The sequence below is a fragment of the Pan troglodytes genome, chromosome 7 (genome assembly GCF_028858775.2).
Source record: "Pan troglodytes isolate AG18354 chromosome 7, NHGRI_mPanTro3-v2.0_pri, whole genome shotgun sequence".
NCBI lineage: Eukaryota > Metazoa > Chordata > Mammalia > Primates > Hominidae > Pan > Pan troglodytes.
In genome coordinates this window covers 133,700,428-133,712,460 of record NC_072405.2, presented here as the reverse complement: position 1 = coordinate 133,712,460, position 12,033 = coordinate 133,700,428, and the positions used below count along the sequence as shown (strand labels likewise).

General features: G+C 36.6%; 1 protein-coding gene across 6 annotated transcripts in view; it reads left to right on the top strand.

Moving 5' to 3' along the window:
• The window catches only part of ATAD2 (ATPase family AAA domain containing 2), a 96,457-nt gene that overhangs the window by 42,601 nt on the left and 41,823 nt on the right, over positions 1 to 12,033 (top strand). For all 6 annotated transcript variants that reach the window (XM_054656998.2, XM_054656999.2, XM_016959821.4 and 3 more), the window contains 6 exons: positions 1,658 to 1,707; positions 2,507 to 2,672; positions 3,004 to 3,106; positions 3,352 to 3,439; positions 4,315 to 4,521; positions 5,167 to 5,284. In XM_054656998.2, the coding sequence (XP_054512973.1) occupies positions 2,647 to 2,672; positions 3,004 to 3,106; positions 3,352 to 3,439; positions 4,315 to 4,521; positions 5,167 to 5,284 (542 nt within the window). In that variant the 5' untranslated portion in view covers positions 1,658 to 1,707; positions 2,507 to 2,646. The remainder of the gene's footprint in view (positions 1 to 1,657; positions 1,708 to 2,506; positions 2,673 to 3,003; positions 3,107 to 3,351; positions 3,440 to 4,314; positions 4,522 to 5,166; positions 5,285 to 12,033) is intronic.

Below are 12,033 nucleotides of genomic sequence, written 5' to 3'. Positions count from 1 at the left end.
CCTGTGCTCTGTCACCCGGGCTGGAATGTAGTGGTGCAATCTCGGCTCACTGCAGCCACTGCCTCCCAGGTTCAAGTGATTCTCCTGCCTCAGGCTCTTGAGTAGGTGGGACTACAGGCACATGACTGGTTTTGATTTTGTTTGTTTGTTTGTTTGTTTGTTTTTAACTAGAGATGGAGTTTCACCATGTTGGCCAGGCTGGTCTTGAACTCCTGGCCTCCCAAAGTGCTGGGATTACAGGCATGAGCCACTGTGCCCAGCCAAAAGTTTTTATTTTCTTCTTAATTCTTACCTGTCTTCCAAGAGAGATGAGGAATTAATGAAAACTTACTTTGTTAATGAGAATATATAAGTTAACTCATCGGGGAAAGATGGTTTTATTTTACTTTAAGTTGTAATATTTGAAATTCCACATATAAACCAGCCCACTTGCAAATAGCTTGATACATAGGTTGATTAACAGATGCAGATGCAGCCTAAGGATGGAAAATTGAGTCACTAAAAACAAATTAATGGCACATACTGTTTTGCTTAGTAGATTTTTTTTTTTTTTTTTTTTTTTGAGGCGAGGTGTCACTCTGTTGCCCAGGCTGGAGTGTAGTGGCGGGATCTCGGCTCACTGCAAGCTCCGCCTCCTGGGTTCATGCCATTCTCCTGCCTCAGCCTTCTGAGTATCTGGGACTACAGGCGCCTACCACCACGCCTGGCTAATTTTTTTGTATTTGTAGTAGAGACGGGGTTTCACCCTGTTAGCCAGGATGGTCTCGATTTCCTGACCTCATGATCCACCCGTCTCAACCTCCCAAAGTGCTGAGATTACAGGTGTGAACTACCATGCCTGGCCTATTTTTTTCAGTATATTTTAAGTTTTTAGGTATCTTAGTATTTGTTCTCCAGGCTGATTTAACTTTTTGTCTTGTTTGTAGTATTATGGAATATAAGAAATACAGTTATGTCTTGTTTGTAGTATTATGGAATATAAGAAATAGTTATGTCAGTTATAGCCAGGTATGGTGGCTCATACCTATAATCCTAGCACTTTGGGAGGCTAAGGTGGGAGAACTGGAGAACTGCTTGAGGCCAGTAGTTCAAGACCAACCTGGACAAAAAAGCAAGACCCCCCCCCCATCTCTACAAAAAATGTTACAAGTTAGCAGCCAGGCGCGGTGGCTCCAGCCTGTAATCCCAGCACTTTGGGAGGCTGAGGTGGGCAGATCATGAGGTCAGGAGATCGAGACCATCCTGGCTAACACGGTGAAACCTCGTCTCTACTAAAAATCCAAAAAATTAGCTGGGCGAGATGACAGGAGCCTGTAGTCCCAACTACTCGGGAAGCTGAGGCAGGAGAATGGCGCGAACCCAGGAGGGGGAGCTTGCAGTGAGCCAAGATCGCGCCACTGCACTCCAGCCTGGGCGACAGAGCAAGACTCCGTCTCAAAAAAAAAAAAAAAGTTAGCTGGATGTAGTGAGGTGTGTAGTTCTACCTACTGGGGAGGCTGAGGTGGGAGGTATTGCTTGAGCCCAGCAGTTTGAGGCTGTAGTGAGTCATGATTGTGCCACTGCACTCCTGTTGGATGATGGAGTGCAATCCCATCTAAATAAATAAAAATAAAGTTATGTCAATTATTTTGAATTAATCTAATTTTTTAAAATCTAGGCAGTTGGCCAGACAGCAGGCTGATAAAAAAAAAGAAGAGCACAGAGAAGGTAAGTACTGTTAAAGTCATTTCAAATCTTAAAATGTGTAATTAATATTCTGTTTACAGGTTTTTGAGGTACCTACAATAAATTTTAGATGTTTAAAGTGTATAATTTGTTAGGTTTTAACGTAAGTATATGCCATGAAGCCATCACCACAATAAGATAGTGAAGGTAATTATTACCCCCAAAAACTTCCCCGGGCCCTTTTATAATTCCTCCTGGCTCTTCTAGCTTCTCTCCTCACTCTTTGACACTACTCCCCACCAGATTCCTGAGCAAATAATTTCATTGGAACATAGCCGTGACCATTCATTTTAGAATCTGTTCTCTGTTATTATAGCTTAGTTTGTATTATCTAGAGTTTTATATACATGGAATCATACAGTATTTATTCTTTGTTTGGCTTCTTGCAACTCATCATAATTGCTTTGAGAATCCATGTGGTCACTTTTTTGTTGATGAGTAGTATTCCATTTTATGGATATACCACAATTTATCTCTTCACCTTTTGATGGACTTGGGTTGTTTCTGGTTTGGGGCTATCACAAAGCTGCTTTGAACATTCATGTACAAGTCTTTGTATTACATATCTTCCCTCTTTTCCTGGGAGTAGGTGGGCTCAATCTTATGGTAGGTGTATGTTTTAACTTTATTTTTGTTTTCTGATGTTTTAAGAAAGCTAAGTTTAAGATACTGTAATTTTGTTACATGAAAGTATAGCTTTTCAATTGTTCATTTTAGAATTGTTTTATAAATACTATTACTTCAAATGTTTCTATTTATTTTTATGTATGCATTTGTGAAGACAAAGTGACTCCAGTTACTCGGTCATTGAGGGCTAGAAACATCGTTCAAAGTACAGAACACTTACATGAAGATAATGGTGATGTTGAAGTGCGTCGAAGTTGTAGGATTAGAAGTCGTTATAGTGGTGTAAACCAGTCCATGCTGTTTGACAAACTTATAACTAAGTAAGTAAAAATTCCTTAGATCAAGATGATTTATCTGTCAGAGACTTTTTGTTGGGGAGGAATCATGGATTTCAACCAGCCCAAACATTTAATGCATTCTACTACGTAAAGCGTACAGGAGAATGATTATCAGAGGTCTTTGTGACAATTCTGTATATGTCTCTATTCTTGGAAAGAAATTTTAAAATATTTTTATACAAGTAAATCAATGCTTCTTATAAAAATATTTAAAACCTTAGTGCCAAAAGTTTGCAATGGAAGAAAAATAAAGTTTTTAAAATTCTGCTACTCTTTTACAATTTTCACTTACATTTATATCTTTTTTTTAAAGCACTGCTGAAGCTGTACTTCAAAAAATGGATGACATGAAGAAGATGCGTAGACAGCGAATGAGAGAACTTGAAGACTTGGGAGTGTTTAATGAAACAGAAGAAGTAAATATATTCTTCCATTAAGGGAATGATTTAATATCCAGTTTAATTTTTTTTATAGTACCTAATCCATTTTTCGTTAAACATCACTTTTTCCAGCATTTATTTGATCAGTCATTAGTTACTGCTGGAAATGTAAGAGTTTATGGCTGTAAATATCTTAATTTTAAACAAGATTGGAGGATCCAACTTAATTTTTTTAATAAATAGATTCCAAATGTTAATGGCTTTTATTTAAACATTTTTAGAACAATCTTAATATGTACACAAGAGGAAAACAGAAAGATATTCAAAGAACTGATGAAGAAACAACTGATAATCAAGAAGGCAGTGTGGGTTAGTCTCTTCTCTTGTTCTGTCTTCTGGGATTGAATTTAAGAACTTTTTATTTAGTAGAAAATAGCCTTTTTATTTAGAAGGTGTGACATTTATGGTAGTTTGTGAGAGATCAGAGGATTGGTAACTTAAAAGTGGGGAAAGGGGAGAGCTTAAAAGGATATATGTTTTGTTTGGGAAAGTAACTGAAATCAACAATCTAAAGCCAATAATATTGGTCTGCTTATGTAATACATCCACTATGGACAACACACTGTATATCTCTTTTTTAGTTTAAAGGTGATTAAAATTATGTTTTGCTATTCCATTTAGGACTTATTACCATAATCTATTAGAACTTATCTTAAGTGAAAATCAGTTTTCTGAAATGCATTTTAAATGTTTGGTGAGCATGTTTTACCATAGTCATAAGTAGATTGAGTTATGCAGCATGTAACTCCATGACAGCCAGATGGGCTGGGTGAAATGTCAAACTTAAGTTTAGAAAGCAAAAGCTTAATGAGGAAATTTGAAAACTTGTCAAAAAGTTATGTTAACTTGGAAGCTTAAGTTTAGTCACCTACATTAATGAAATTTATAGAAAGACTATAAATTTTAGTTTGGTGCTTGCTTAACAGTAGCCTTCAAACTTCTTTCTCCGCTTCCTTTTTTTCCTTCCTTGTGTTTTTCTGCAGTTTTTTAATGTTGGAAAAGAATTACAAATTCTTCCCATGAACAATCTAGGAGTAGATAAGTTGTTTGTTTTTTTTTTTTTTTTTTTTTTAGGAGTAGATAAGTTTTAAAAGGGTGGATCTTTCTCTCCCAACTCACCTATGTTAAAAATTGTTAACATTTTGCTGAGTATCCTTCTGGAAGTAAGTATCTCTTAATTGTAGAGTCATCTGAAGAGGGTGAAGACCAAGAACATGAAGATGATGGTGAAGATGAAGATGAAGATGATGAAGATGATGATGATGACGACGATGATGATGATGATGAAGATGATGATGATGAAGATGAAGAAGATGGAGAAGAAGATAATCAGAAGCGGTATTATCTTAGACAGAGAAAAGCTACTGTTTACTATCAGGCTCCATTGGAAAGTAAGTGCTATACATACTCTTTCCAGGAGATGTAATTATATTAGCTTTATATTTCCTGTTTCTTCTCTGTTATTCTTGTCTTTTTGATATTTTTCATATTTTCATTTTGTTGGATACTCATTACTGTTGTCTTTACCTATCCTAAGTTTGTAACAAATAATTTCTCTGAAGAAAGTTAAATGTTTGCCTTGACCAAAGCAAATAATTGGGCTATTTTTGAATTTTATATCTGTCTTTATTTTAGATTGCACAGCTTTCTACTTAATTTATTTTGTCAGTTTGTATAGAGATAGGACTTCTTTTGATTTATGTTAATATTATACCACAGTACTTGTGAGCATTAATATACAAGGCTGATAATCAACCTGTTACACATCTCTACAGTCACAATGGTTGTTTATGGCCTGTGTGTGTTTTGGTTGGTTGGTATCTGTGCTATACATGTTATCAGCTGCAACCCTCTGGACATAAATGACTTAAAATATGAACAGCAATATATTCCATAGTAGATATTTACTAGTACTTCACGGAAGGCAATAAGCACCTTTGTAAGTATTTAGATGAAGAGCAAAATTATCTTCATACATATTTGTATGCCATATATATATATACAAATATATATATATATATATTTCTTTTTTTTAGAACCTCGTCACCAGAGAAAGCCCAACATATTTTATAGTGGCCCAGCTTCTCCTGCAAGACCAAGATACCGATTATCTTCTGCAGGACCAAGAAGTCCTTACTGTAAACGAATGAACAGGTTTGGTTCTGATATAGTGATTGATTTATAACAACATAATTGTTTTTATGTTAGGGCTGGACTCTAGACTTTCAGGATTGGGTGTATTAGGATAAAATTCTAGAATTGTGTATTTGGGAGAGCTTAGTTTCTATACCTTTAGTAGTCTAATCCCCAGTACCACTGACTAGTTTTTGCTTTTGCTTCCACTAATAGGAGGTGTTAGTAACTACCGTAGTAAGGTAGTTTATTCCATTTTTCCACACTTTAATAATAGAGCAACCTTAGACTCAGGGTTTACTGTAGTCCTGGCTCTGTGTTAAGCATTTTACATAGATTGTTTCATTTAATCTTCACATTAAGTTAGAATATAGGTTTAGTCTTTTCTTTGCATACTATCACAGATGCATTTTCCTACCATGTCAGATGTTCTAAGCTACATGGCCTCTAGACCTTTCATGACTCTGATTATCTTTTTCTGGATCTATTTTATAATTTATTCCTCTTCTGTTGTAGGAAACATTTATTTTCTTTGACTATTCAATATTTGTGGATTTCTTTTCCTTCTACATCCCAACAGTTGTTTGTTGGTCAAATTTAAGTCCAAAGAGATAATTCTTCTATTTTTATTTTATTTATTTATTTTGGGGAGGGTAGGGGCGGAGCAGAGTCTTGCTGTGTTCCCCAGGCCAGATCTTGGCTTACTGCAACCTCTGCCTCCTGGGTTCAAGCGATTCTCCTGCTTCAGCCTCCCAAGTAGCTGGGACTACAGGTACCCGCCGCTACACCCAGCTGATTTTTGTATTTTTAGTAGAGACGGGTTTTCACCATGTTGGCCAGGCTGGTCTCAAACTCTTGACCTCAAGTGATCCACCCGCCTCAGCTTCCCAAAGTGCTGGGATTACAGGTGTGAGCCACCACACCCGGTCAAAGAGATAATTCGTGATACTTCCTCATCAATGCATTGGAATAATCATTTTGGTAGTTCATGAATGAGAGAGAAGACTAAGAAACCAGGAAAAAAATTTTGTTTGTATGGGAAATGGTACTTTTTTCCCTTAATATTAGAATTTTCTCAGAAGTAAGACTGAAGCCTTAGGATATTTCAGTTATTTGAACAGTTCTTGGAAGTTTTCTCCTAGAGACAGACCATCTGATCGTGTTTTGGTCATGGAAGCAGCACCTTTATAAGTGCTGAAGGTTAATTTGTTTTAGGAAAAATAAAAAATACTATTTGTGTCCCTAGGTCTTTTCATTTCATTGTAAGAATCACAAGTGTACATCTAGATTTCTTATTTCATCATCCTATTTCACATGACCAGGGTCCAGAAGGATGGAGGATCGGGAAAACAAACTCAGTCTCTCAGGGCTTTTCAAGATTAATTGCACTTGAAAGGAGGCTGCACATCAGTATTCTCACAGGCCCCTTAGAATGTAAAGACCTCTATTTTGGTGGTGAAATGTAATGAACTTCAGAAAAGGAGAGGAAGGTATAGTGTTCCCTAGAATCCCCACCACCACCAGGCACAGGACCAAGGCACTGTTATGGTTACCTAACTCAAGGGGTGGATCTCCGTTTGATCCAGCAGTACTAAGAGGGTGGCAGCTACTTTGGGATCTTATTTCTTCTCCTGTTTTGTTTTGTTTAAGAGGAAATCTCACTCTCTCGCCCAGGCTGGAGTGCAGTGGCGCGATCTCGGCTCACTGCAACCTCCGCCTCCTGGGTTCAAGTGATTCTTCTGCCTCAGCCTCCCAAGTAGCTGGGATCACAGGCGTCTGCCACCACGCCCAGCTAATTTTTTTTGTATTTTTAGTAGAGACGGGGTTTTCACCATATAGGCCAGGCTGGTCTCAGATTCCTGACCTCAGGTGATCCACCCGCCTTGGCCTCCCAAGTGGTGGGATTGCAGGCGTGAGCCACCGCACCCGGCCGAGTTATTGGTTAGATTCAAAGTGCTGGTCCAGTGTTTGTGGGTGTCAGATTTTTAATTGGCTTTCAGTAAAATGGAGATTGGGGGATGAGCACATGTAGACAGATATGTGTGTTTAAATGTTTTTTATTTACTTTATTTTATTTTTGGTTTTCGTTTTTCAAATTTAGGAAACATTTTCCTATGAAAATGGATTATACTGACTTGCCTCAGCCCCTCTTTTCCTTTTTTTTTTTTTTTAGATTTTTTATTTCCATAGGTTTTTGGGGAGCAGGTGGTATTTGGTTACATGAGTAAGTTCTTCAGTAGTGATTTGTGAGATTTTGGTGTACCCATCACCCAAGCAGTATACATTGAACACAACTTGTTGTCTTTTATCCCTCACTCCCTTCCCACTCTTTCCCCCTGAGTTCCCACAGTTCATTGTGTCATTCTTATGCCTTTGCATCTTCATAGCTTAGCTCCCACTTATTAGTGAGAACACATGGAACATGTGATGTTTGGTTTTTCATTCCTGAGTTACTTCACTTAGAGTAAGTCTCCAATCTCATCCAAGCAGTTGCAAATGCCATTAATTCATTCCTTTTGATGGCTGAGTAGTAGTCCACTTGATTGATGGACATTTGGGTTGGTTCCACATTTTTGCAATTGCGAATTGTGCTGCTATAAACATGCGTGTGGAAGTATCTGTTTCATATAATAACTTATTTTCCTCTGCGTAGATACCCAGTAGTGGGATTGCTGGATCAAATGGTAGTTCTACTTTTAACTCTTTAGGGAATCTCCACACTGTTTTCTATAGTGGTTGTACTAGTTTACTTTTCCACCAGCAGTGTAGAAGTGGTCACTATATACACACCAACATCTATTATTTTTTGATTTTTTGATTATAGCCATTTTTGCAGGGGTAAGGTGGTATCACATTGTGGTTTTGATTTGCATTTCCCTGATCATTAGTGATGTTGAGCATTTTTTCATATGTTCGTTGGCCATTTGTATATCTTCTTTTAAGAATTGTCTGTTCATGTTCATAGCCCACTTTTTGATGGGATTGTTTTTTTCTTGCTAATTTGTTTGAGTTCGTTGTAGATGCTAGATATTAGTCTTTTGCCAGATGTATAGATTGTGAAGATTTTCTCCCATACTGTGGGTTGCCTTTTTACTCTGCTGATTCTTCCTTTTGCTGTTCAAAAGCTCTTTGGTTTAATTAAGTCCCACCTGTTTATCTTTGCTTTTATTGTTTTTGCTTTTGGGTTCTTGGTCATGAAACCCTTGCCTAAGCCAATGTCTAGAAGAGTTTTCCTGATGTTATCTTCTAGAATTTTTATATAGTTTCAGGTCTTAGATTTAAGTCCTCGATCCATCTTGAGTTGATTTTTGTATCAGGTGAGAGATGAGGAACCAGTTTCATTCTCCTACATGTGGCTACCCAATTATCCCAGCCCCATCTGATGAATAGGGTGTCCTTTCCCCACTTTATGTTTCTGTTTGCTTTGTTGAAGATCAGTTATTTGATTTTATTTCTGAGTTCTCTATTCTGTTCCATTTGTCTGTTTGCCTATTTTTATACAAGTACTGTGCTGTTTTGGTGACTATGGCCTTATAGCGTAGTTTGAAATCAGGTAACGTAATGCTTCCAGATTTGTTGTTTTTGCTTAGACTTGCTTTGGCTATGCAGGCTTTTTTGGTTCCATATGAATTTTAGGATTGTTTTTTCTAGTTCTGTGAAGAATGATAGCTGGTATTTTGATGGGAATTATGTTGAATTTGTAGATTGCTTTTGTCAATATGGTCGTTTCCACAATTTTCATTCTACCCATCCATGAGCATGGGATGTGCTTCCATTTGTTTGTGTCATCTGTTATTTCTTTCAGCAGTGTTTTGTAGTTTTCCTTGTAGAGGTCTTTTGCCTCTTTGGTTAGGTATATTCCTAAGTATTTTATTTTATTTTGCAGCTATTGTAAAAGGGGTTGAGTTCTTAATTTCATTCTTAGCTTGGCCACTGTTGGTATATAGTAGACCTACTGCTGATTTGTGTACATTGATTTTGTATCCTGAAACTTTGCTGGATTTTTTTTTGTCAGTTCTAGGAGTTTTTTGCAGTAGTCTTTGGGGTTTTCTAGGTGCACAATCATATAATCAGCAGACAGACAGTTTGACTTCCTTTTTACTGATTTGGATACCCTTTTATTTTTTTCTCTTGTCTGATTGCTGTGGCTAGGACTTCCAGTACTATGTTGAATAGAAGTGGTGAGAGTGGGCATCCTTGTCTAGTTCCAGTTCTCAGAGGGAATGCTTTTAACCTTTCCCCATTCAGTATTACGTTGGCTGTGGATTTGTCATAGATGGCTTTTATTACGTTGAAGTGTGTTCTTTGTATGCTGACTTTGCTGAGAGCTTTAATCATAAAGGGATGCTGGATTTTGTTGAATGCCTTTTCTGCATCTGTTGAGATGATCATGTGATTTTTGTTTTTAATTCTGTTTATGTGGTGTATCACATTTATTGACTTGAGTATGTTAAACCATCCCTGCATCCCTGGTATGAAACCCCCTTGATCATAGTAGATTATCTTTTTTGATACGTTGTTGGATTCGATTAGCTAGTATTTTGTTAAGGATTTTAGCATCTATGTTCACAGGGATGTTGGTCTGTAGTTTTCTTTTTTGGTTATGTCCTTTCCTAGTTTTGGTATTAGGGTGATACTGGCTTCATAGAATGATTTGGGGAGGATTCCCTCTTTATCTACCTTGTGGAATAGTGTTTACAATGTTTTTAAACTGAAGTAATGACCTTTCTACAGTATAGAGTAATTGCTAAGAACCTGGGCCCATGACTAGGACTGTCTAGGCTTGGAGCTCAGCTGTACTAGTTATTAGTGGCCTTTGGCAAGTTACTTAACTCTGTTTCAGTTTTTTTTTAATCTGTAAAGTGAGGATAGTAGAACCTATCTCATAGTATTGTGAGAATTAGATGAGTTAATACATGTAAAGCATTTAAAATAGTGTCTGCCATACATTAAGTGCGGTATGTATTTGCTATTATAACTGTACTTCAATGTTTAAAAATAATCTCCATTTTGCAAATCAAATGTCAGAAATTTCATGTTGGTCCACAGGTTGTGTTATTGTTTGCTTTTAACTTTATTGGTTTATGAAATAAAAAAACTGGAAATCATCAGTATAGTAATGTATAGAATGCAGATTTTTTGAATAAACATATAGGTTTGAATTCTGACACTATCAATGACTAATTCTGATATTTTGAGTAAATTATTTAACCTGGAAGCCACACTGGCCCTAACTATAAATTGAGCCTACTAATAATCCACTTTTCCAAAATTTTAATTAAGATTAAATACTATATCAAGTACATGGTACAGAAAGCAGTCAGTTAATATTAGTCTTTTTTATTAATTGGGAGGTTAGTCTGAATTCTGTGACTACGTAGTGAGTTCACATAAAATTATGTGAATACATTAAAGTCTAATATTCATGGTAATAATGAATAAGTTAGTTTTTCATATAAAATTGCAGACTTGTACTGGATATAATAATTTTACTTTCAGGCTGATCACAAAGATGGTCTTGGTGTATTTGGGTAGGTGGATGGGTGAAAGATTATTTTCTCATTTATTTCTGTGTTTCCACAACCTCTTATCCAAAACCCTTGGAAAACCATTTGTGTTTCAGAATTCAGACTTTTTGGCTGGATTTACAGATAACACACAACATATGTAGTGTGGCAACATTAACATCTCTAGGGTCTCCAAGCCAGCACTGTGTGGTCAAATATATTAATAATTCTGTAGTAAAACATATGAATAATCATAGTAAGTGGGACAAAATAGAAACTAAAAATTGCCTTGTACTATGTCAGGTTATGATTTGCTGCAAGTGAATAATGGAATAACTTCAGAGTTTTTTTGATACACGTTTCTGGAACTACATTATGCAGATAATAGATTGTGAACCTTTTGTATTTTTGGAAATACCTACTTACCATCATTGCACTCTGACTCAGAAAAGTTCTAGACCCTGAGCAAGTAGAATAATTAAAGTTCTTCCCAACCAGACTCTTTGTTTTTTCTGTGAGTCTTTTGCAACCATTCAAAGGTAGAAGTGATTAAAAATTTTCTTGTATATTTGTAATATCTGGCATCTTATTTAATAGTACCAACCAGCCTAAGTATTTGATAGTATTTTTTTCTTTTTTGTGAGCAAGAAAACTTATGGGTTGAGTAACTCATCCACATTTACACAGCTGTTAAGTGACAGTTGTGAATTTACAGTGGATGGTATACTGTTGATAAAAGGCCATCTTATTCATCACTGTTTCCCAGCATTTAAAAAGTCTTTCTTGATGCCCTGTTGTTTATATAAAATCTCATGTTCTTCTTTTAAAATTGTTTGATATTTTTGGCCGGGCATGATGACTCACACCTTAATCCCACCACTTTGGGAGGCTGAGGCGGGCGGATCACAAGATCAGGAGTTCAAGACCAGCCTGGCCAACGTGGTGAAACCCCATCTCTATCAAAAAAAAAAAAAAAAAAAGTTAACTGGGCACAATGGCGCGTGCCTGTAATCCCAGCTGCTCGGGAGGCTGAGGCAGGAGAATTGCTCAACTGGAACCCAGGAGGCAGAGGTTGCAGTGAGCTGAGATCATCCCACTGCACTCCAACCTGGGCTATAGAGCGAGACTTCGTCTCAAATAAAAAAAAAAAGTTATTTGATTTTTTAAAGTAGGTGATTTCCTCCCAAATGTGAATATTATGTATAGTGTAATATTGAAAATAGTTTCAAATTACAGTCCCAAATACTTTTTTTTTTTTTTTTA